Raw genomic sequence first — 23,489 nt, forward strand, 5'->3', positions numbered from 1 at the left:
TTTCTCTTATATATTTATGTCAATGACCAAAAGATTTTTCATTTTCAAAAACGTACAATTTTACTTTTATTTTATTTTCAGTAAATAATAATAAATAAAAAACTTTTTAATGAAATAAATCCCAATTAGAAAATGTTGTTGTTTTTTTAAAAATAAAAAAGATTTTTTTCCCCAATTAAAAGAAAAATATTTGTAATGTCTATCCCTCCATTCATCCACTGTCTATGCTACTTATCCTCACTAGGGCTGTGGGGGTATGCTGGAGCCTATCCCAGCTGACTTGGGGCGGGGTACACCCTGGACTGGTTTTGTAAAGTCTTGTAAAGTAAAATTTGCCTGCCTGAATTCAGAAAGGCTGAGAAGACGGTAGAGCAAAAAGCAAGACATATGCTAACAACTGAGTAGACTTTTACAAAACCACGGTTGTGTATTATCATCTTAACTTTTATGCTTTTTTAATGCTATAGTGTTTTCTTGGGGGCCTTTTTTCTTGCCTGTACCTCTTTAAAGTACTCATTGATGAAGCCGGCCAATCACAAACAAGCAGAGTGAAGACAGGAAGGTGGAGCTTGCCATTGAAACAGGGTGTGGTTGTGAAACTTGCCAGCTCTCTGGTAGTACTTTAAATGGACTCCAACGACTGTGCTCCCATAGTAATCACATCCTCGCTTCCACACAGAGCCTCTTCCACTCACACCTACTAGCCCATCTTGCAGCTCTTGTTGGATATTTGTGCTGCTGGCAGCTGAACTGGAAGCTTTGTTGGCTTCCTGTCTGCCAACCTCCTCAGTGCTGTGCCTGACCCATTGGCTCCCTTCTTGGGGGTTGATTGCCTGCCTGCCTGCCTGCCCGCCCGCCCTGGCTTTTACAGCTGCTTCCCCACCAAGAGGAGCTGAGGACTCAGCAGGTGAGCGACAATGCAGCCGCACACATTATTTGATGCCTAGTGAAAAGTCTTTCAATGTCAATGAATAGTCCTGATTTGCTGCCATGGCTGTTGTCTGTCAGGACCGAGTTGATGGCCTCACCCGTCTGACTTGCTCTGTTAGTATTCAATCCACATTCATTGTACCTAAACTTTGTCATGAAATATCTTGATCTCTATGTGTGTAGCTGAACTCTCATTGGGTGTGTGTCAATCTGCTTTTAATAAGCCCATGCAGCTGCCCATTATTTGTTCTATGTTGTCTTAACACATTGTGTTGAAATATTTGAACAGGGGGGTGTTTTAGGAAAACAGGCAAGCATTCACCATGCTGCGAGAAGCTGGATCCAATATTTTAGACTTCTACAACGATCTGCTGTCGAGATGCGGTGAGTTATTATTGACATTTATTAATGTGTACGGAAATATTGATGCTAGTGCTCATTCCAAAAGAGTGACTGCTCCTTACTCAACGGAAAGGTTAGTCACCGCTTCACTATTTGTGAATGCACAAAGAGAATTGCCTGTGTTTGTTTTGCCCTCACGTTAGCTTAGTTTGGGGACTTTAGTTTTGTACTCCGCATTATCCACTTGGCTGCAGCTGCCCTCAGTCTCCTCTTAAAATAATAATGTATTAAGGTTGGAAGGTATTTTTTATGGACCAGTATACTGGTGTAGATTGACTTATACTGGTATAAAAATGTAAACAAGCCGAGTTAATGGCGGATAAATGAGATGAATGAAATGTTGTCATCGTGAGGAGAAGGGACGTACATGCATGGAAGTATTTACTTGGCCGCTCAGTCATTCATTCATTCATTCATTCATTCATTCATTCATTCATTCATTCATTTTCTACCGCTTATCCTCACGTGAGGGGTGCTGGAGCCTATCCCAGCTGTCTTCAGGCAAGAGGCAGGGTTACACCCTGGATTGGTCGCCAGCCAATCACAGGGCACATATAGACAAACAACCATTCACACTCACATTCATACCTATGGACAATTTGGAGTCGCCAATTAACCTAGCATGTTTTTGGAATGTGGGAGGAAACCGGAGTACCCGGAGAAAACGCACGCATGCACGGGGAGCCTCTTATAGAGCGTGCATGGAAGCTAGCAGAGTTAGCTTATGGTGGTGTGTGCACAACTCGAGCTGGATGAGTATATTTTCACCACGTTGTATTTTACGGCTTTAATGTAAGGAACGTTTTACAGTTGGTTACAACGTGGAAGTGGAAGCACATTTATTTTTGTACAAGCACAGGCATTACAGTTTGTTGTAGTAGCAATGTGTGCAGAGGCATCCCATTAGAAAAGTTAGCCACTTTGTTATCAATAAATACATGTGCTTTACAAAAGTGTGTTTCATTATATGACTTTAGGTTTCTAGCTTTTTATACAAGACGCTGCTGAATTTAAATTTTATATTGTTTTATATTGTCATATCATGATACAACCTAAAAATATCATGATATATGCTAAGGTCCATATCGCCCAACTCTAAAATGCATCCTTACTGGTGCTGAAAAGTATTTAGTAAATACAAGCTGGCCTCATTATCCTCCATTGTTTGTTAGCCTTTCTAGTGTTTTTCCACAGTTGGGATACTATCGTGTTTGAATGCTGGAATTTTTAATGAAAAAAATGTCAAAACCCACCAAAATGTTAATTGAAGCAGAAAGAAATTTGACGTTTTTCTTTTGTTATTATTATTTATTGGGGGGAAAAGTGGTATTTACTTTTCTATTCAAAAGGGGGGGGGGAAGCGCACAAATCGGATATATTTGACAGGTGAACTAAGATTTACTTTCTAAAATTTACTTTAAAAATAAAAATAGATTTAAACAATTATAGCAGAAACAGAAATTGTATTTTTACAGGGGAAAATTTGCTTTTAAAAATACAAATCCAATTAAAATTGTACCTGTTTTACATTGGACTGAGATTGTATGACTCTTTCTTCCAAATAGAAATCTTTAGTTAATTATGGAGACATACCAGGACTACACGTCCTTGTTCAAGTTTCAACCATCAAAATAGTGCTTTTTTTGCTTTAGTTGTTTTTAGATATTTTTTTATGTCTTCATTTTGTCAGGTCCAGCTTTAAATACATGTCTTAGTGTATCAGATCATAACTTTCCCTTAATATAATGCTGGAGTGTTTCCATTTCAGACCCCAGGGTGAAAGACTACCCATTGGTAACATGTCCCATCAAGATGACCTCCATACTGGCGACCTATGTCGTCCTCGCCGTCTACGTGGGACCTCGCCTGATGGCCAACCGTAAGCCCTTCCACCTGAACACAGCCATGATAGTCTACAACTTCAGCATGGTCCTCCTCAACTCTTTCATCGTTTATGAGGTACTTAGATGAATAAGTGATGTAACGATGTAACGGGTCACACCCCTCCTCTACAAATCCTGTTGAATGTATAACTATCCGATGTTTCATCATTGGTACACACAGTTCATGATGTCTGGATGGGCCACCACCTTCACTTGGAAATGTGACCTTATTGACCCCTCCAACACGCCACAGGCACTTCGGGTAAGGAACCACATTTTTATTTGATAGAAAGGTGCTTGTTTTTCATTTTTAGCAAACAAAAATAATAATTTTGATTGAACAACAAACTGTAAATTATTTATTAACAAAAAAATTATAATTTCTGTTGAAAAAATTTCACCAGAAGCAAAGCAATATATAAAAATGTCTAAACACACCCAAAAAATGTCATCAAATCATAATTTTTAAAACTTGTTTTGATTGGGAGAAATTGTATAAAACTTATTATAATTTGTTTAAAATGTATTATATTTATCATAATCCCTCACAGAAACACAAAAATTAAAATGTTTGGAAAAAATACAAAGCATTTTTAACAACAACATTTTTTTTACTTCAGCAACAAAGGCGTATATGAAACCAAAAAATATATATTTTTAAAAACACATGGAAATGGAAAGGAGTTCTTTTAATTGTCTGAACTAAACCATAAATTGTCTAAACCATATTCTTCATTTTTGCATTGCATTAGAGATACTCTGATTGATCAAACAATATCAATATCAGCTGATTTCTGTAAAAAAACATGTGATCGGCGAGAGACAATAAATGGCTTTCAAAGCCAATCACAAAAAACAATCGATATCCGGCGGCAAATCCTACATGTTTGCTGTGTCACGTGGAGGTGCCAAGAAAATTAGCTTAACACGGGCTACACCAATCGATGCCAGCGTGTTTGATCTCATTCATTTTCTACCGCTTATCCTCACAAGGGTCGTCGGGGCATGCTGGAGCCTTTTCCAACTATCTTCGGGTGAGAGGCAGGGTACACCCTGGACTGGTCGCCAGCCAATCACAGGGCACATATAGACAAACAACCATTCACACTCACATTCATACCTATGGACAATTTGGAGTCACCAATTAACCTAGCATGTTTTTGGAATGTGGGAGGAAACCGGAGTACCCGGAGAAAACCCATGCATGCACGTGGAGAACATGCAAACTCCACACAGAGATGGCCGAGGGTGGAATTGAACTTGGGTCTCCCAGATGTGTGGCCTGCGCGCCAACCACTAGACCACCGTGCAGCTGTGTTTGATCTCTCCCTTATCAAATCTACTGCAGTTTGACTATTATTGCATCTTTGTTGACATGCTTTGCCTAGCTGTCACTGGCTGTACTTTACATTGCCGCATGTTAGCTCTAGCTAACTCCAAATGTGACTTTTTACCACAGTGTTTACCACAATATTCATTCATTTTGAACTGAGTCATGTGTCAAGTTTCAGTTGAATCCAGGTCATCTGCTTCTGAGTATCTGAGTGCTGAGTCTAATACTAACAATCACAACTCCTCCTTTCACCTCCCCACAGATGGTGCGAGTGGCTTGGCTCTTTTATTTTTCCAAATTCATTGAACTCATCGATACGGTAAGGAATGTTTAACATTTCTCAAAGACTATTTTTTTGTTTCTGACTCAACATCCTTTTCAGGTATTCTTTGTGTTGAGGAAGAAACAAAACCAGATCACATTTCTCCATGTGTTTCATCACTCTGTGATGCCCTGGTCGTGGTGGTGGGGCGTCATGCTGACTCCTGGTAAGAAGAATCTCATACAAACAGAGCAGTCAGCGTTAAACACAATGACAACCTCAATCCTCACCTTATCCAGCTGGAGGAATGGGCTCCTTCCATGCAATGGTCAACGCAGGTGTCCACGTCATCATGTACACATACTACGGGCTCTCTGCCGCCGGACCAAGATTCCAGAAGTATTTGTGGTGGAAGAAGTACATGACTGCCATTCAGCTTGTAGGTGTCGTATACACTCACCAGTGTCACAGCATTAGGATGTATAATCCAACTTTTGTTGATTTGTTTTATTGTTTTATTTCGAGCATACAACAAATTACAGCAAAGTACATCACAGATCGAAACAATTATTCATTCATTCATTCATTTTCTACCGCTTTTTCCTCACGAGGGTCGTGGGGTGCTGGAGCCTATCCCAGCTGTCTGCGGGCGAGAGGCGGGGTCGAAACAATTAAAAACAAGATAAATTGTACATGTATTTTTTTGAACATATACAATTGGCCGGCACGGCGGTCGAGTGGTTAGCGCGCAGACCTCACAGCGAGGAGAACAGGGTTCAATCCCACCCTCGGCCATCTCTGTGTGGAGTTTGCATGTTCTCCCCGTGCGTGCGTTGGGTTTTCTCCGGGTACTCCGGTTTCCTCCCACATTCCAAAAACATGCTAGGTTAATTGGCGACTCCAAATTGTCCATAGGTATGAATGTGAGTGTGAATGGTTGTTTGTCTATATGTGCCCTGTGATTGGCTGGCGACCAGTCCAGGGTGTACCCCGCCTCTCGCCCAAAGACAGCTGGGATAGGCTCCAGTACCCCCGCGACCCTCGTGAAGAAAAGCGGTAGAAAATGAATGAATAGCTCTTTTAATGATTCAGAGTAATACAATTTAAATGAACATGCATTTTTATTTCTTAAATATTAGGGTTTATTGGCCATTTATTATTCATTTCAAAATTAACTAAAAATCCAATTTAATGCTCTATAAAATTTTTCAAGAATGCAATTTTTTTAATGCATAATGTGTTAATACAGATGTGCAGGTGTACCTAATAAAATGTCCATTGAGTTTGACAGCCACTCTTTTGCACACCGTTTATTATCTCCACACAGACGCAGTTCGTCCTGGTGTCAGTGCACATCAGCCAGTACTACTTCATGGAGAAGTGTGACTACCAGGTGCCCCTGTGGATCCACCTCATCTGGATGTACGGCGTCCTCTTCTTCATCCTCTTCTCCAACTTCTGGGTGCAGGCCTATATCAAGGGGAACAGACTCCCAGACAAAGACCTTAAGAAAAGGCAAAATGGTTCAGCCGGAGAGAGCATCAACGTGGTGGCCAATGGCAATCACCAACAGCACAATGGTGACGCACACCACCACCACCACACTAATGGGAAAGTGCAGCTCGGCAAAGTGAAGGAGATCTAACGCCACTCTACCACAGCTATAGAATAACCAAGTCTAGTCTTTTGTTGATTCACGTGTTGGGATATGAGATGTTGTGATGTTTTGCCAGTGATCTCGTCTCTCTCGCCACACTTGTGTTTGTTGCCACGCAGTGATGCACACACATACACACATGGTGTATGAAGATTGGTGCTCCTATTCTCACATTTTCTGACATGATGAGCCTTAGAAAGAGTATCACACACTTTCCACTGAAGACTAGCATGTGTAAATAACCTTTGCAAAGATTATGATGAAAGAGAAAAAATATGCATTGTATGTGTCATATATTTAGTTTTTTTTAATTTATCTATCTTTTGAAATAAAACACATTTTAGATAAAGGTCGGTGTCATTTGGAAAGCAGCCACAGTTCAAGTTTTCAATATGTTAAGAATTTCACTGAATTGTTTTGTTACTGTATATTACAGTGTTGGTGAATTTTTGCATGTATGCATAACTCAGTAAGGCCACACAAACATAAACATGCTCAATCCATACTTGAAATTTCTTTCTTGGTAAACTGTGATCTGTGAAAGATTTCTTCTCTCATGAAGTTGACAGCGCTACACAAAGTATATTGTTATTAAATCTTTATTTGATACAGTAAATGACTGAACTGAATTCTATATATTAACATCTGATTGTACTGATGACAATAATGTAGGCTGCTGAATAGTTTATTTTTAGTAGTACTGAGATTTCCTGTTTGCTACATAAAAAACAGGTTTAAAATATTTTATTTTTTCCATTCATAATATAAACTATATACGTAAGTATGTATTCACTTAATATGTTACACAATAAAATTCTATCTTTACAGTTATTGTAATATAAAGTCTGTGATACTGGCTACATTGAAAAAAAATACTGTGTTGCCGTGGTTAGCATCATGAAACTGTTCAGAAGGTCCAACTAAAACCAAAATGGACTCTAACCAAAGCAAGTTATAACAATAATTATTGTTTTAGAAATGACACAAAAATAATTACAGCTGACGAATGGACAAATGAACATTTAAGAACACTTTTACCTAGTTTTGCAAAGAGGGACAGGGACGTGTGGAGATTATGCTTTTTCTTTAACTCTTACACTTTAAAGGGGACCTATTATGCTCATTTTTTGGCACATTTTATGGACTCTTGTAAAGCAGCTACTCACGATAACCCACACAGGAAGCTTTCTAGATCTTCCAGAATCAGCAATTATTCCAGCTGCATTTGTACCTTTCTCCCTGTATGCGCACTCTATAATGCTACACAGACAACAGTTTACTTCAACAAAATAAACACAGGACACTGATAAAGTAAATTGTTACCTACAGCTTGCGCTTCTGACTCTTCAACGTGACCAAGTAATGTTTTGCAATCCATCGAACTTCAGCGACAGGTTGGCAGATAGTTCAGCTTCAGCTATGTCCACAGAACAGTGTCATATTTTTCTCTTGCTGGCCCGAAACTGCTGCCCTCAAACCTGAACAAATATGTTCTGGAAAAAACAGCTTTACCAACACCATGAAATTTGCCATGAAGCTGTGTATCAGAGGGCGGGGTAGGGGGTGGTGGGTGTTTTGGTGGTGGGGAGGGGGCTATAGCTTGTGCTCATTGTCAGCAGTGATGTCACAATACAAGATTCTTAACATTTGTAGGTCAATTATAGGAGTTTGATTTTTAGTTATATTCTGTACCGCCGACTTTAAATGACATTTTACTGTGAAATACGTTAAATGCAAAGGTACAGTGACCTTGTACAATTTGTTGTAATGCTACACCCATTGATTACAGTATTTTACTGTTAAATGCTGGTTATATTTTACAGTGTTAAAAACTCACTCTGAAGTCATGTGAATGCAGTTGTAAACTCAATTGAAATTTGATGAGCCAACCAGAGACAGATTTAAATAAAGAGTCAAAAATTGGTTCAAAAATTTTATTACAGATTAAATAAGTGTCCATACTGCATATGGCAAAAAACAAAAAAGGAAAAAAAATTCATCTGATGGACTGCGATAAGGCAGTCCTCAGAGATCGGACCATCTTGTCTTTGGGCTTTTTGGGGTCCTCCTCAAAGCACCTCCACAGACGGATGGTCTCATCTGCTGCCACGCTGGCGACCGTGGAGCAGTCTGGGCTCATGGCCATACTAAGGATTCTGTCGTCGTGTCCTGAGAAGTGCGTGGTTAACGGTTACATCAGCAGCTATTTTTGCACCATGAGTATTTTATCACTTCATAATGCTTACCTCGAAGGTCTGCCACTTTCGTCAGGGATGGGTACTTCCAGATGATGAGGTTATTGTCTGCAAAACCATGTGCCGAAACCAGCTCCTTATAGTTTGGAGCAAACATAAGGGCGGTGACCTGAAAAGACGAAAACAGGAGTTCAAACCTTTAAAACCAGAAACTGTTTTCGAATGGAGAACCAAATAAGAGCACTTCAATTCTGCAGATTGCAAGCATGACTTGTAGAGGCCAATAACAGTACATGTATGATGGAGCCTCTGTCACACTGCCTGTAAAAGGCACCGTCCTAGCAAGTGACTTAGACTAGGGGTTCCCAAAATGTTCAGTCACATAGAAGGTAAGATATCTCCTGCTCTTTTGCTGTGCTTTACAATGCAACTAATGTTACAAATCACATAATTATGAAAACAAATAAAATTATCTGGGGAAAGAAACGCTATGAGACATGCTACTGTACAGAAGTTTTGGGGGGAAAACTGTAAGAGGCTTAATTTGATGCTTGGCAAGTTTCTGTAAATGAAAAATCTGAACAAATTTTAAAGAAATCAGACAAAGAGTGTTTACCTGTGACTGGGTGTCCAGTGCACTGAGGCAGGAGCCACTGTTGATGTTCCACACACGGATGTGACAATCGGTGGAGCCTCCGCCAGAGGCCAGAATGCTGGACTGCCACGGACACCAGGCCAGGGCCTACGAAAGGAAAACCCAGAAAACACACATTGGAACAGAGCCAAGGAGCACAGAAGACTGGTCAAATAAAAAGAAATAGGTTGCAAAGCACAATCTATATGGACTCACACCGGCAAACAATTCAAGCAATTATTTATTCCCTCCATAAATCTCCCTGCCTGCAGTTCGATGCGCTGTAAAACTTGTTTGTAAAATCTGAATAAAATTGCATGCATTTGGCAACTTTAGCCAAATACAAAAATGAGTGATCCACTATGCCGATTCAGCACTACCCTACAATGGAGATCACCACATAGCAAATAAAGGCAATACATGCATTTATTAGTGTGAATTATAATCTCCAAGGGGAAACAATACAATCAATACCCTATTCAGAAATTATGAAGTATTTTGGATTAGAATTTATGCATTTAATATATCTTAATATTTCATTTGACAGCACCCACCTTGACCGCTCCTTTGTGGAGATCCCAGGTGCACACCGGAGTGCTCATTTCCCCACGGCCCTGTGACATGCGGGGCCAAACACACACAGTGTTGTCGTTGCCTCCGCTGGCCAGGTAGCGGCCGTCCGGAGACCACTGGAGGCCGCACACCTCCTGTGAGTGGCCTTTCAGGGTAAAGATGTGGTGGTCCGCCACCCTCACGTCATGGTGGTGAATCTGACCCGACTTGCTGCCACTGCAGGCAGGAGAAGAGATTAAATTATGGTAGATTGATGCAACAAGCAGATTGGGGTAAGATAAATAAATATGGTACCTTGAAAGGACGTGTTGATTCCAACTCAAGCTGCAGACTCTTGCAGAATGGCTGGCCATGGTGCGGAGGCATTTCTCCTGCTCTACGTCCCACAGCTACACAACAAGGCATCATTAATAAGCTGCAAAATGTTAAATGGAGGAACTATTAAATAACATTGTGCACACACTGACTTGGACAGCACAGTCACTGGTCCCAACTGCAAGGTAGCTTCCATCCTTGGCCCAGGACAGGGAACTGACATAGTCAGTCTCCCGCGGCATGGTCATGAGGTGAGTAATGTTTCCTTGAGTAGCATCCCACAGATAGACGCTATTGTGGAGCGCCACAGCCACAACATTCCGACTGTTCCAGTCGAGCAGATTCAAATCTACAACAACAATTCAAATCCATTTTAGACCACACTTTACTTTTCAAACACTAATGAGTGGCAGTACTTACAAAAATCATTCTTAAGCTCAGGAGCGTCAAGGATTTTTTCTGGCATTGAAGATATGTATCGTGTCTTTTTGCTGGCCATGGGAGTGATGGTCTGATTGTAGACGGACTTCAAGGAACTGTGTTGACCTGTAAATCATGTCAAGTCTGGTAAACCATCGGTGGTACTCAGGCACTATCATTTAAAAATAAAATTATATTAGACACACCAGCGTTTCCCCATTCTATTCGTCCCAATTGTATTGCATCAGTGAGTTGTTTTTATTGGACAATTAGTTACCAGGAAATTGCATTTTAAAAATCCAGCCAAGCAGGTCTACGTTTTTTGTTTTGCATTTGTAACAAATTTGAGAACCAAATCATTAACCATTAATTTACACAATATTAAAGCCTTACCATCTGGAAGAGAGGCTGGTTTTGCACTGAACTGTAGGATGCGTGCTTCTTCTATGTCAAATCCATTCAGCGCCACGGACCATGTTTTCTGATGTTGGAAACATCAAACAAAAAAATAACCATGATTACAGCAACTGGTGCCATTGGCATCACTTTTTAATGACTTGAAGTCCTTACCGAAGATGCTGCTGAAGTGTTGGTATCCTTAGGCTGGTTCTCCTTTGTCAGCAAGAAACTAGCCACTTCCATTTGTTTTGCATTCCTGACCGGGATAAAGCGGTCACATCCCATTCTTGTCGGAGTTACTTTTCTCATCCGGCCTACAAATACAAATATTGATTACAATGGGGTAAAAACATGGCAGAGGTTAGACTAGGGATGTCCAATGTGCATCCCATTTTCATTAGCACTAAACAGTGTATTATGATGGAAGACCATACATTTACCTGGTGTTTTCCCTCCTGGAGTCTTGGAGGAATTCATGGAGACATTAGCAGACTTCCCAGGGGACAAACCGTTCATAGACATGTTGGACGTGCTCGCCTTTCTCTGCCAGCGAGCAATAGGCGCATTTGTGATGGGCACGTCCAACTTCAGGGAGTTACTGATGTCGTTTTCCAAACCAAACTGTGCCATTGTGAGGAGTCTCTGGAAAAAGGAGCCGCATAACCTGCCGTTTAGTCAAGCAAGCTAACCATCGCCATGCCAATATACTAAATGTCGATTTAATAAATTACAAGCTGCAAGTTCACTTTAAATACAGACACTATCCCCCAAAACACGACGCTAGTAACAGTTGAAGTATAAAATGCTACATTAATGACACTATCCCCCCAAAACACGCCGCTAGTAACAGTTGAGTATCAAATGCTACATTAATGACCACAGAAGACCACAACCACCGTCTCTTGATCCCAAGTTACCCCATTGATAACACTATGTTCAAGCGAAAGAAATCAAAATACTCACATGTATATGCAAAAACTTACTTCAACTGGCCACTTCTCGAGTGTTAATGCGAAGCACCGTCACGCAAGGTAGACAAGTCTCTCTGGTTCTCGGTTTCTCTTGTCTCCTTTTTAAAAAAAAATCACGCTTCCAACGTTCAAGATACCACACAATTTAAATCCCACAAAGCGCTTCGCGATTGGTTGCTCGTCCAACGGTCAGGAATGCTGTTATGTCATTGGTTGAGAAGGATTTTCCGGTATGACGTCGACGTGAGACGGTTTAAAAAAATTAAAATATCGCCACCTTCTGGATAGGAGGTAGTATTCATTATCAGGTAAAAGGAATTCCATCATTTACATAATATTTCACTCGTTATGACGTTATTTAAAAGCTATTTAAATAATATTATTTACTATTATTTAACTGAACGGTTCAAATTGATTTCCAAACGACTAAAACAACCTAATCTAACCGAATCAAACATAATGATTAAACATTTGTTTGTGTTCTTTGATCTAAAGTGGTCCTGATGAGATCAAATCAACGGCCTGAGAAGACAATGACTAGATTAAGTGAGAATATTCACAAACGTGTTAATATAAAGGTAGTGTTGCAAATGATTTTATTTTGATTAACGAGGCGAAAATAAGCCATGCTAGCGAGTTTCGAGTGAACAAATACACAAGACTCTCAAGTTCTAATAGTATTTCAATATAAATATCTATTATTGGTGTTGGTTGTAATACAGCAAGTCCACTAGAGGGTATACTGGTAGTGATGGCGGTATACAGTAGTAGTAGTAGTGGTTCCCAAACTTTTTAGTCATGTACTTCAGATATTTGTACAACCTACTAGTCGAACATTTTGAAACACTGTCTTATTGTTGTATGAGCATCAAGTGATTGGTTTGGTAAATATCCTGTACTTTCGTCCGCGTGTGCATGGATCGGTCTGTTTGTTGTGATTTACAAGGGTCCCTGAATGCAGCGGCAATTTATGTCCCAGGAGTTATGTGATGCACCCGAAAACGCTTGAGCAGCACAGTTTGCTCATTTTGATCCTGCTTGTTGAGTATGAAGTGTCCATTATCTGACTGGAATAATTCCATGATGTCCAAACTTTAAAAGAGTCATTAAGCTTCATTTTTTAATCTCCACTCACAGTGCCAAGTTTACACCACTGGGCCCATGTGGGGATTAATTGGAACACCAATATAAATTACGTCGTCACAATTAAAGATTTTTAACGCACAAAGTAACAATTCAGACTTATTTGTTGATATGGCGCACTCAGAGAAAGTGACAACTTGCAAGGCTTCTTGCTGCGGGCTCTTGCACCGTGAGGCGTTCAGGCACAGTCGTAATTTTGAGTGTTAGGCACCAATTGTTTTTAATAAATTTTTATTTATGTACAACATCAACTCACATGGATTGTCTTCTCTATTTTATACACAGTGTTTAAATTTATACCCCTCTGCAGGTTGGGGAGGGAAACAGCAGCATCACTGTGATTGGTATGAGCCATGGCATAACGCAGTAGAGTATGTGCGACACATGCATGATAAAGTGCTTAAAATAGTGGTGTTTCAGCAATCTAGCAATTATGAAACGGTATAAAGGTGACTCTGATGGGGAGCGTTGATGTCAATTATAAGGTATAATAACCATGACGCTTTGTTCCTGGATTCAGTTTTGCCATGTCCTTAGGGTAGTGTATAATGGATCCAATAACCCCTGTGAAAAAGACCACAGTTTATCCAAAAACACACACATTAAGATGATAGATTGTTTCAAATAGAATGTTTTCTTACCTCCATTGTGCCTCAAACCTGAAACCAGAATGTGAGAGAGACAAAACACATGACCATGTTTAAAATTGCCCTGAAGATATACCAATACTCATCATATACACCTAAAAAAAACCTAAAGACATTGACATTGACAGAAACATATTTACTGGAATTGACTCACTTTTATTTGCAATGATGAGGCTTATGCCAGCGAGCCCAGTAAACAGCAAAAGTGCCAAGATTGGGATCAACAACTGCAGGAAAGGAATCTCTGGAAGTAAGAATATGTAAACAAAAGTTGCAGCATTATGGTACTGTCTGAGACAAAGGTGTATCAGGATGTCACAATCATTGTTGGGTACACACACCTGTTTTAGCGATAATGGTAACAAAGGCAACATACAAAAAACTGGTTAGCTTTTGTGTGAATAGATTACACAGATGCGGGTGCTGCTGGCATTTGGAAGCTGGACTTATATATACCTGACCGCTCTTCAGAAAGCTTCAATTTCCTCATCAGGTTCATGCATTTGTCCTGAAGTTGGAGCCTCTCCACCACCGAGGTCCGCCCGGCTCGCTCCCACATTGCTTTGAGGGCCACAGCTTGTGGAGTGTGAGCAGTCCAATTGCCATTATGGTCCAGGGATAGGTAGACTATCCCGTCAACGAAAATACAATCTGTCCATTGCAGGTCAGACCCCTCCATTATGCAGTCACGAGACCGAAGGACAGTTTGGTTCTCTAGGATGTATAATAAGAGCTATCAAAAAAATGTTTATTTATATTAATTGATTCAGAGTCCATCAATTTCTTACGCAGCAATGATGTTCGGCTGACACTGACGAGAATTAGAGGGAGTGAATCAGCTGACATGCTTTGAAGGACGCTGTTGAACTCCTCGGTGCGAGGTAAGCAGTCTCCATTGAGAAGGACTCGCTCGGTGATGGGCCGAGCACCCACAACGACCCACTGTTGGACCTGAACTATGGCCATATCTAAACCAGAGAGAGGTGAATATGCACGCCAGGCGTTTGGGATTAACAGGAGAAAAACAGAAGGTTAAAATGTAATATACAAAGTCTAAAGTGCAGACTACAATGTTGCAGCATACATTTATAGTGTACTGGAATGTTTTGAATGAATGTTATTACCTTAAATCACATGTTCACCTTAGGGACCATTTGACGTTTGCGGATAGATTTTTAGTGGCCTGCATCATGTTATGAAAATACAATTATAAAAACATGACAAAGGTGAACCAGGGACACACGATACTTTATCTTTCTCATCTTTTACTTTCAGTCATAGTGTGATATTTGCAACACAGTATACGTCTCTTCCATCAAACTTATCCACCATTATGGGACCAAAGAGCTCTCAAAGGACCTCAGGTGTAGATCCACACAAGACTGGAATGGGACTAAGACTAAGGAACAAAAAAAAAATCAGGACTGTTCTTACCTTTGTAAGTGTGAACATTTACAAAATCAGCAGGGGATAAAATTGTTGAGAAAAAGGTGAGCGCATTTGTCCCTCCAAGATTGTTTTAAATGTGATTTCCAAATTCTTCTTCTTAATTTATTTCAGACATGCATAATATATATATATATATATATATACACATATACATATATATACATATACATACATACACACACATAACACCTCATTACTACACATGTCTGAAAAGGAGCAGGAAGAAGCAAAGCTTATTAAATCCTACCCCTTCTCCACGCCATCGCAGTTACCAATTCAATAAGTGATTTATGGGTATAAAAGTGCAATTGTTGAATTAATGTTGTTTTTGACTCGACCTTTTGTAACCGTAAAAACAGTGGGCCTGTCTCATAGAGAGGATCTTTGATTTTATATTTAAATGCACTAAATTGATGACTTTCTCAAGCAACAAATGTCTAGGAATGGCGTTTCTTACCGACAGGAACCAGGAGTAAATCAGCCAACATTGTCATAGTAACAATGCCAGGAAACCACATTTTCAGCTTCATCTTCCAAAATCTGCAAAAGACTAAATCCAATATAGGGTTATTTTTAAAACATTTAACGCGCGCCAATGTAGCAAAAATATATATAATAATTGAAAGTCTTAAGCAGACATTGACCGACAAGACCGCCAACGTACTGCTGTACTCAATTCAACGGACTCAATTCAAAACCGAAAATACGCCCCACCCTTTTAGGTCTCTTTAAACATGAAAGCAGGACATGTAAATATAAACGCTGTCAATCAATACTTTGTCGTTGTTATTTTCTTTTTATTTTCCTAACCTAGCTTTATAAATTTGCTATTACTATCTTACTGATTAACCTTGCTAATGTTTCATTGAATATGCCATTGAGTGGGTTGCATAGTTTGTGTTGCTATAGTAACTGGCTTACTTTGTGAGTAGTATATCATCAAAATATATTTTTATACGTACATACATACATTCCACTTGAGTTTAGAGAAGCCTTAACATCTGAGGAGAGCTTCTATTTTGAGGGATTCTTTATTGACACCAGAGTACGACTAAACTCTGATGCCATCTTGTGGTATATCGTTGCACGTCCCTTCCTCTGATAGGCTGAGCCGTTGCCAAGATGTTTACAGGAAACATGGCTTCCCTATCTGTTGTAGAACCTCAAGAAATGGAAGGTGAGTACACATGTAAAGACGCCAGTCCCACGTTACCACTATTCACCAGGTTAAATGTAGTGACGAGCGACTCTTTAGTCGTACTCTTCTCATAAGTGTCGTTCCACTTGTGTCTAAACAGAAGTACACACCACGTTTGCTAGCTAGTAGGCTAACAACAAGGCTTTTTGGCTTACGTTATTCACTTAACCCCCACATCAAGCCACATGATTACACCGGAAATCGACGTCTCTTTCTGGCACGACAAGTCGCTGTGTATTGGGTAACGTTCTGGCTAATGTTATTAAATTATATGACAATGTCACAACACAAATGACAGCCTGAAAACAGACTGTTAGCTTGCTACAAATTATGGTTGGATCACACCCACAACAACGAAAATGATGTCCATTTAAGTGCACTGTAAACACATGGGTGTTGCTGGTCCTGTGACGTCCTATTACAGTATACAGTATACAGTACAGTACAGTGCGACCAAACGTCCATTATGTATTCTGACTTGTAGTGGATCGAAGGGGAGAGTCTGAAGAGTCTGGTGATGATGAGACCAGGAGGAAGAGCATCAATGGCGACGTGGATCCAACTCAGCCTGCTGCTATAGGTAAATCCTTCATTCCATCTCAGCTTTGTGTATTGCATGTCCTCATTTGGGTGATAAGGAAGCCACAGTTGACTTTAGGGGAAAAGGCAGATACACCCTGGACTGCAAGGCAATCACACGTCACATATAGACAGATCCACACACACACATTTTTCACCTGTGAATACTTTAGAGTCTCCAGGTAACCTAACATGCTTGATTTTGGGATGTGGGAGGAAACCAGAGTAGCAGTATTACTGTATGTCTACAATGGCGATATTAACGTCCATGCTTTTGGTAATGGTAATGGTTTTATTTCATTTGAACATGCATCAGATTACAATTGAGTGCATCACATAATCAGTTCACAGTTCCACATGTCCAAAAGGAATAGGAAGAAGCAAAGCTTATGAAACATCTTTTACAATCAGTAACTGTTACATTTGTTCACTTCCTGCTTTCCTAATATGGTTTAAGGTTATTTTTTCAAATTTAATTTTTAAATTCTTTTGTCTCGTACTGAAGTACGAGGTGATATGACCATACAATGACATAATGAGTACCCATTTTATTTCTCTTAGATAAAGAAGAGTCTCCTGTCGACATGGACACCATCACTTTGGACCCTGAAGAGGAGGTAAAAGGAGTCTTTGCAGGAAGGAGCATAATATGTTGCACAAATCATTTGGTTTTAAGCAAGTTTCCTCATATTGTGACCAACTGAAGATAGTCAAGCCCCTGTGATAGAGGGGCATGGCTCAGGTGGCAGAGTGGTCCTCCCATGATCACGTTGAAGTATCCTTGGGCAAGATACTAAACCCCTAGTTGCTCCTGATGCTTGCAGGTGGAAAAGTAATCTACAAGTGAAGACTGTCTAACAAAGGCGTTTATATAATACTTATTGCAATGTTTCCCATAAATAACCATTGACAACAAATTAGAAATATCACTAATCATTTTTTCTTGGTGTTTTGCCTGACACAGTATCACTTTGTTTTTAAACTACATCACTTTTATAGATGTAGGGAAAGTAAAATCTACTGCAACACATGCACGTGCATCACTGCAGTTACACAATGTTATTTTTATTCCTAAAGCGGAGGAGGAGGTGCTTATTCAAGTGCACAACAGCAATGTGTCCATTTGAGTGGCCACTATTTGAGGAAATACTTTATTCTGTGAATCAGCTTAAATTGTGAATATGTGTAAAACTGGAACTAGTGTTTGTTGTTGTTTTTTTTTTTAACAGGATGTTGATCTTGTTCATTGTCGGATTGGAAAGATTGAAGGACTGGAAGTGCTACAGAAAGCTAAAGTAAGTATTTGATACATGAAGAATTCATTGTAAAAATCAAGCGTAATCATGCGATGCCTCTTGATGTAATATTGTTAATATTTCTGTGAATGTTTTCATTCATTCATGTTATCGTATTCTTGGGGCATTGAATTGGTCTCAGTCCACAGGGGGCACCGGGTGCCATGGTTAAGATGTTCTAAGACAACCTGAACAGTCCCGTTACGATTGATTCAATGCTCTGAGAAAGTAACTTTGTTAAGAATGTCTGAAACCATTTGAGCAAAACATATTTTTCGATGTAAATAAGCCTTTCTTCAGAATGCTTTCTCTGATCATGTCAATCCTTTCTCTTTCTCCACACAGACCCTCTCCTTACGACAGAATCTTATTAAAAAGATAGAAAACCTCGACAGTTTGAGCGCGCTGAGGGAGCTCGATTTGTACGACAATCAGATCCGCAAGTTGGAGAACCTCAACAAACTCACAGAGTTGGAGTAAGTCTGAAGGAATTATCCTTTATAGTTCAAAAATCTGTAAAAATGTTGTTGCTCCGCTTGATTGACTGCCGGACCATTACGCATGCTGGAGCCTATCCCCGTTCTCTTAGGGTACACCCTGGACTGGTCGCCAGCCAATCACAGGGCACATATAGACAAACAACCATTCACACTCACATTCATACCTATGGACAATTTGGAGTCTATTTACCTAGATTAACCTAGCATGTTTTTGGAATGTGGGAGAATATGCAAACTCAACACAGAGATGCCCGAGCGGGGAATCAAACCCGAGTCTCCTAGCTATGTGGCCTGTGCGCTAACCCTTCTGGCTCCATGCTGCCACGCCAATGAAAAAGCAAAACAAAAACAAAACTTGTGGATTCCATCCCTATATTATTTATTATATGTTATATTTTTTCCAGAAAATCTTGTTTGAATTTAAAATTGTACGACTTTTAGGGCGTTTACTGTACTTTCTTAGTTTCCCCAGTCGTGTTTTGTTATGATGCTGCTTGAATAAACAACCCATTGAGCACATCTTCTCTGATTCGACTGCAGGCAGCTCGACGTGTCCTTCAACATTTTAAGGCGGGTGGAAGGTATGGAGCAGCTGACTCAGCTAAAGAAACTTTTTTTGCTTCACAACAAAATCAGCAGCATTGCCAACTTGGAGCACTTCCCTTGCCTGGAGATGCTAGAGCTGGGCTCTAATCGTATTCGAGTATGTTCTTGTTACACATATAAACATATTTGAGACATTATATTAACGGATTTGTCCTATTCAAAGGTCATAGAGAACCTGGATGCACTCACATCTTTGCAAAGCTTATTCCTTGGTACCAATAAGATCACCAAGCTGCAGAATATGGACAGTTTACACAACCTGACGGTGTTAAGCATTCAGGTAATTGCACGGTTCAACAGTGCTGACACATATCTATTCAGACTTTGCTAACTTCTTTGCTTTCTTTCCATTTTCAGAGTAATCGGATTACTAAAATGGAGGGTCTGCACAACCTCGTCAGCCTGCGAGAGCTCTACCTGAGCCATAATGGCATCGAGGTCATTGAGGGCCTGGAAAACAATGTGAGTTGTACAAAATGGTGCACTGTGCTGGCAGTGATGAATGCTGAACAACAACAGCAACAACAGAGTGTTTTATGTATTAAACCACACACTCCCCTTTCTCTGCTCAGAAAAAGCTGACAACCCTGGACATTGCAGCCAACAGAGTGAAGAAGATTGAAAACATCAGCCATCTAACAGAGTTGCAGGAGTTCTGGGTATGGCTGTTTCATTTTGCATTAAATTGACTGAAAACTGAAACTCTCAGCCCAGTGGCGCCCCCCTGAAAAGTCTTGGCTCTTCAACCAGTAATGTAAAGCAAACAGGAAGTTGGCCATCTTGGCTTTAAGTAGTTAAACAAATAAAAATATTGCTGTGAACCCTAATTTTTACCCACAATACAAGACTCTATAATAATTCCATAATTTGTATCACACATACTGAAATGCTGTGTATTTTTAGCATTGTTATCACATAAGTTTAGTTTTTCCCTGGATCATATTTCTCCTCTCTTGTAGAAAAACATTGTGTGACGGGTTAGTGTTTGGTTTATGCATCAGTTTCGCTGTCTAATAGTCTACTAAATCCACAAATATTAATATTTTATGAAAAAATAAAGCATTTGTATGTTCTCTATATGTGGTATTATGGATTATCCTAACTGATTATTTTTTTGCAGGACATTTTGCGGTAGAAAGATAACTTTTATAGTTATTACCCCATATTGCCACACAATGATTTACATATGGTAATACCAGAGAGCAGTAAAGAGTATGGAGTGATTTTTGGTCAAGGACAAATTTTTCTTGCCACCTTATGTTTTATATTTTTATCATGAGATTTCCAACTCATTTTTTATCTATTATTGTGCCACCTTTTTAATGGCCCTGACCCAATTCCAAAATAACCCTGTGATTCCGTAACCTTCTAATTTTGTAGTTAGGATGTTGTGATTGTATCGAAAGTCAAGATGAACCTAAACAATTTTTTGAAAAGTGAGATTTAGTTGCTGGAATAATAATAATTGCAATTTATAGTTATTAGAAGAAACATTCCCTTCGATTTTTCTATATGTGGTCCGCAGTGGGAAAAGTTTGGACACCCCCGTCTTAAAGGATCTGTCACAAAGTCCAAATGTCCTGACTGAACTCTCACCCTACAGATGAACGACAACCAGATTGACAACTGGTCCGACCTGGACGAGCTAAAGAAAGCCAAATCTCTGGAGACAGTTTACCTGGAAAGAAACCCATTACAGAAGGACCCGCAGTACCGGCGAAAGATCATGCTGGCTCTCCCCAGCGTCCGCCAGATAGACGCTACCTTCATTCGCTTTTGAAGTGCGGTATATACAATCCACGCAACTACGTCAGTGTTCTCTCACCACACACACACACACAATAAAAGACTTCATTTCGAGCACATTGGCCTCACTTAATCATAAATGCGCCATTTACAAATATACAATCTAACATTTAAAGTCACCCTTACCTCACTCACCATACATGTGTTCGCTCACTCACCACTTGATCTATTGTGTGAAGCGTTATTCGCAATGCTGGATATGAACTGTGAAATAACACATAATTATGTTTGTTTTCTGCACTTGTCGTACGCTTCAGGAGGATCAAAAATGCCATAATTCTCCTGTTTTTTAAAATGCACTGCAATTAAAGAAGATTGAACAGGGGATCATTTCCAACACCATGCTATCAGAATACTGTTGTACACTTCAAAAACACTCCTGAACCAGGTATTAAACATAAAACTTAAGATGCAGCTTTTATTTGTGTCAAGTTCCTTCTAGCCTTGCGCATCCCCTGAACTTGAAAAAGGGGGTCCGAGTAGCCACACTGAGGAAAGACTGGATCCACTCGATGCTTTTGCTGTTTTATTTAGTGAGGCACAAGTCTTGTTGTGACAATGTACAGCACAGTACAGCACAGCGTAGTGTAGCTCAGCAGTGTTGTAGCACATAGCACATAGCACGCATAGTGCGTGGCACGCATAGGTGAAAACCTTCAAATAAAAAAAAAGAAGGGGAAAGTATAAGTATACACAATATACACATTTCTAAACATATATAATATGCACAATAATATACATATGCAAGTATTTATATAAGATATAAATCATGTTGTTCAGCAGTATATTAACCATTAAACATTTTAACAACGGTTGGAAATAATCTTGTCCCCTTAACCTGCATTTATTAACTTATTCTTTACTTCATTTCTTTCTTAATTATTTCGTTATTTTATTTGATCTATTTATTAAACTATTTGCATTGCGCCTCTCTTGTCAACTAACTAAAATTATTACTATAAAGGCTTCAAATAATATAAGCACACTGTAAAGAAATGAGCATAGCGCGTTCTTTCGAAGCCCAAAGCTCGCTGATCAGCTCAATTGGTGCCAATTAAATGAACCACCGCGAGCCGCCGTGTGCACCTACGCGACACAGGCGATCGACGGTGTTCCAGATCCCACTTTCTAACTAATTGTACCGTGTTAACTTTTAATCCAGTAACGATAACTAAAATGAGGCGCGCGTCACCGGCGGCTGTCTCATCCAAAAAAAAAGCCGTGCCTTACGTGGCACGGGCGCGTCAAACCACAGCGCTAATATTAAAAGGAATTTCTTACCGGCTGCCTCTTCAGTGTTGTATAGCTCCAGTTTGCGCAAGGTTTGGGGTGCAGTTCTGACTACCTTCTCGATACCACTTGTCTGCAGCCTTACCTGCTGAGAAAGGAAGTGCCCTAATGCAGACGCCCAGGTGCGCTTAAAACTGATTCCCACTTCCGGTTTAGATTTTCCCCACCTGATCTCCCGTGTTTAATTCAGTAAAATAAGGTGCTAATTGCAACGAAAATTTATTATTCCCTTAATGAGGGCTATGAAAAGTATTTTTTATTTTTATTTATCTTTTTATTTATTTTTTTCCTGTCTGCCTTATCTAAATTATTTTGGACAAGGGTTTGACTTGACAATTTGCTTGTTTTTTTGATTGTTTTTTAAGATATTTACAACAAAACCTAATGAATGTCCGGCAGTTTAGTCTCTTCCCCCTCTTTGACAAGAGCGACCTCCTTGTAGTAAAGTAATGCTTACAAGAATGTAAAATCACTGTTGAGGATGGTAAATCATGCTTTTTGTAACACAGTATTGATCACTGCTTTGGTACTCATCTTTGCCTCATTTGACTGCAGTGCTGATTTTTTTTTTGATTGAAACAAAGCTTCACAAAGACAACCGCTTTTACTGATGTAGTTTTTACCTCAAGCTCTTGGACCAGACTTGTAAGTTGATACATGCTGCAGTGACACATTGTGTATTATTTATTGACACCCTCACCATAAAAAGTGCATGAGGACTATTTTTAATAGGATTGTGGATTGGAAGAGCTCATGAGCTCATGTGGATAAAATATTTTGATCATCTAGTTCATTTGAAATCCCATACATTTTTGATGCATTCATTTGAATGAATGGAATGTTGTATGCTTTTAATGAAGGTAAATCTACAAGTGGGATTCAATGTGTAGTTGTACACTTTCAGTAATTTTGGACATTTTGTCACCTCAACCTTTTTTTTGCAAAACAAGTTATTGGCACACGGTGGTTCAGATAAACTGCAGTACATAAACCACAGGGTTT

The 23,489-nt window shown here is 39.7% G+C and overlaps 4 protein-coding genes across 9 annotated transcripts; 2 read left to right on the forward strand and 2 right to left on the reverse strand.

The window, feature by feature from the left end:
- Positions 1 to 555: 555 nt before the first annotated feature.
- On the forward strand, positions 556 to 7,185 carry elovl1a (ELOVL fatty acid elongase 1a). The gene is made up of 8 exons (XM_058068902.1): positions 556 to 907; positions 1,220 to 1,314; positions 3,101 to 3,291; positions 3,397 to 3,477; positions 4,811 to 4,867; positions 4,931 to 5,036; positions 5,110 to 5,249; positions 6,138 to 7,185. Exons 2-8 carry the CDS (start codon positions 1,254 to 1,256, stop codon positions 6,453 to 6,455), a joined length of 954 nt encoding a protein of 317 aa, XP_057924885.1. The 5' UTR covers positions 556 to 907; positions 1,220 to 1,253; the 3' UTR covers positions 6,456 to 7,185.
- Positions 7,186 to 8,393: 1,208 nt separating this feature from the next.
- On the reverse strand, positions 8,394 to 12,157 carry cdc20 (cell division cycle 20 homolog). 2 transcript variants are annotated; one of them, XM_058068521.1, is made up of 11 exons: positions 11,987 to 12,157; positions 11,444 to 11,645; positions 11,175 to 11,317; positions 10,998 to 11,085; positions 10,605 to 10,730; positions 10,337 to 10,533; positions 10,164 to 10,258; positions 9,851 to 10,085; positions 9,279 to 9,404; positions 8,714 to 8,831; positions 8,394 to 8,636 (listed from the first exon to the last, which is right to left on the reverse strand). In XM_058068521.1, the coding sequence occupies exons 2-11, from the start codon at positions 11,631 to 11,633 to the stop codon at positions 8,464 to 8,466; spliced, it is 1,491 nt and encodes a 496-aa protein (XP_057924504.1). In that variant the 5' UTR covers positions 11,634 to 11,645; positions 11,987 to 12,157; the 3' UTR covers positions 8,394 to 8,463. The 2 variants fall into 2 exon arrangements, with proteins under 2 accessions (XP_057924504.1, XP_057924505.1); XM_058068522.1 differs by having other exon boundaries at positions 11,967 to 12,125.
- Positions 12,158 to 13,331: 1,174 nt separating this feature from the next.
- On the reverse strand, positions 13,332 to 16,706 carry LOC131126227 (uncharacterized). Of its 5 annotated transcripts, none has more exons than XM_058068527.1 (7): positions 16,184 to 16,706; positions 15,671 to 15,763; positions 14,553 to 14,732; positions 14,221 to 14,478; positions 13,919 to 14,008; positions 13,759 to 13,776; positions 13,332 to 13,681 (listed from the first exon to the last, which is right to left on the reverse strand). In XM_058068527.1, exons 2-7 carry the CDS (start codon positions 15,741 to 15,743, stop codon positions 13,596 to 13,598), a joined length of 705 nt encoding a protein of 234 aa, XP_057924510.1. In that variant the 5' UTR covers positions 15,744 to 15,763; positions 16,184 to 16,706; the 3' UTR covers positions 13,332 to 13,595. The 5 variants fall into 5 exon arrangements, with proteins under 5 accessions (XP_057924510.1, XP_057924509.1, XP_057924508.1 ...); XM_058068526.1 differs by having other exon boundaries at positions 16,180 to 16,706; XM_058068525.1 differs by having other exon boundaries at positions 16,176 to 16,706.
- ppp1r7 (protein phosphatase 1, regulatory (inhibitor) subunit 7) lies at positions 16,018 to 21,605 on the forward strand. Its single transcript, XM_058068523.1, has 10 exons — positions 16,018 to 16,390; positions 16,896 to 16,991; positions 17,552 to 17,607; positions 18,220 to 18,285; positions 18,631 to 18,761; positions 19,326 to 19,488; positions 19,555 to 19,671; positions 19,749 to 19,853; positions 19,964 to 20,050; positions 20,995 to 21,605. The coding sequence occupies exons 1-10, from the start codon at positions 16,336 to 16,338 to the stop codon at positions 21,169 to 21,171; spliced, it is 1,053 nt and encodes a 350-aa protein (XP_057924506.1). The 5' UTR covers positions 16,018 to 16,335; the 3' UTR covers positions 21,172 to 21,605.
- The last annotated feature ends 1,884 nt before the right edge of the window (positions 21,606 to 23,489 follow it).

The sequence above is a fragment of the Doryrhamphus excisus genome, chromosome 3 (genome assembly GCF_030265055.1).
Source record: "Doryrhamphus excisus isolate RoL2022-K1 chromosome 3, RoL_Dexc_1.0, whole genome shotgun sequence".
Classification (NCBI taxonomy): Eukaryota; Metazoa; Chordata; class Actinopteri; order Syngnathiformes; family Syngnathidae; genus Doryrhamphus; species Doryrhamphus excisus.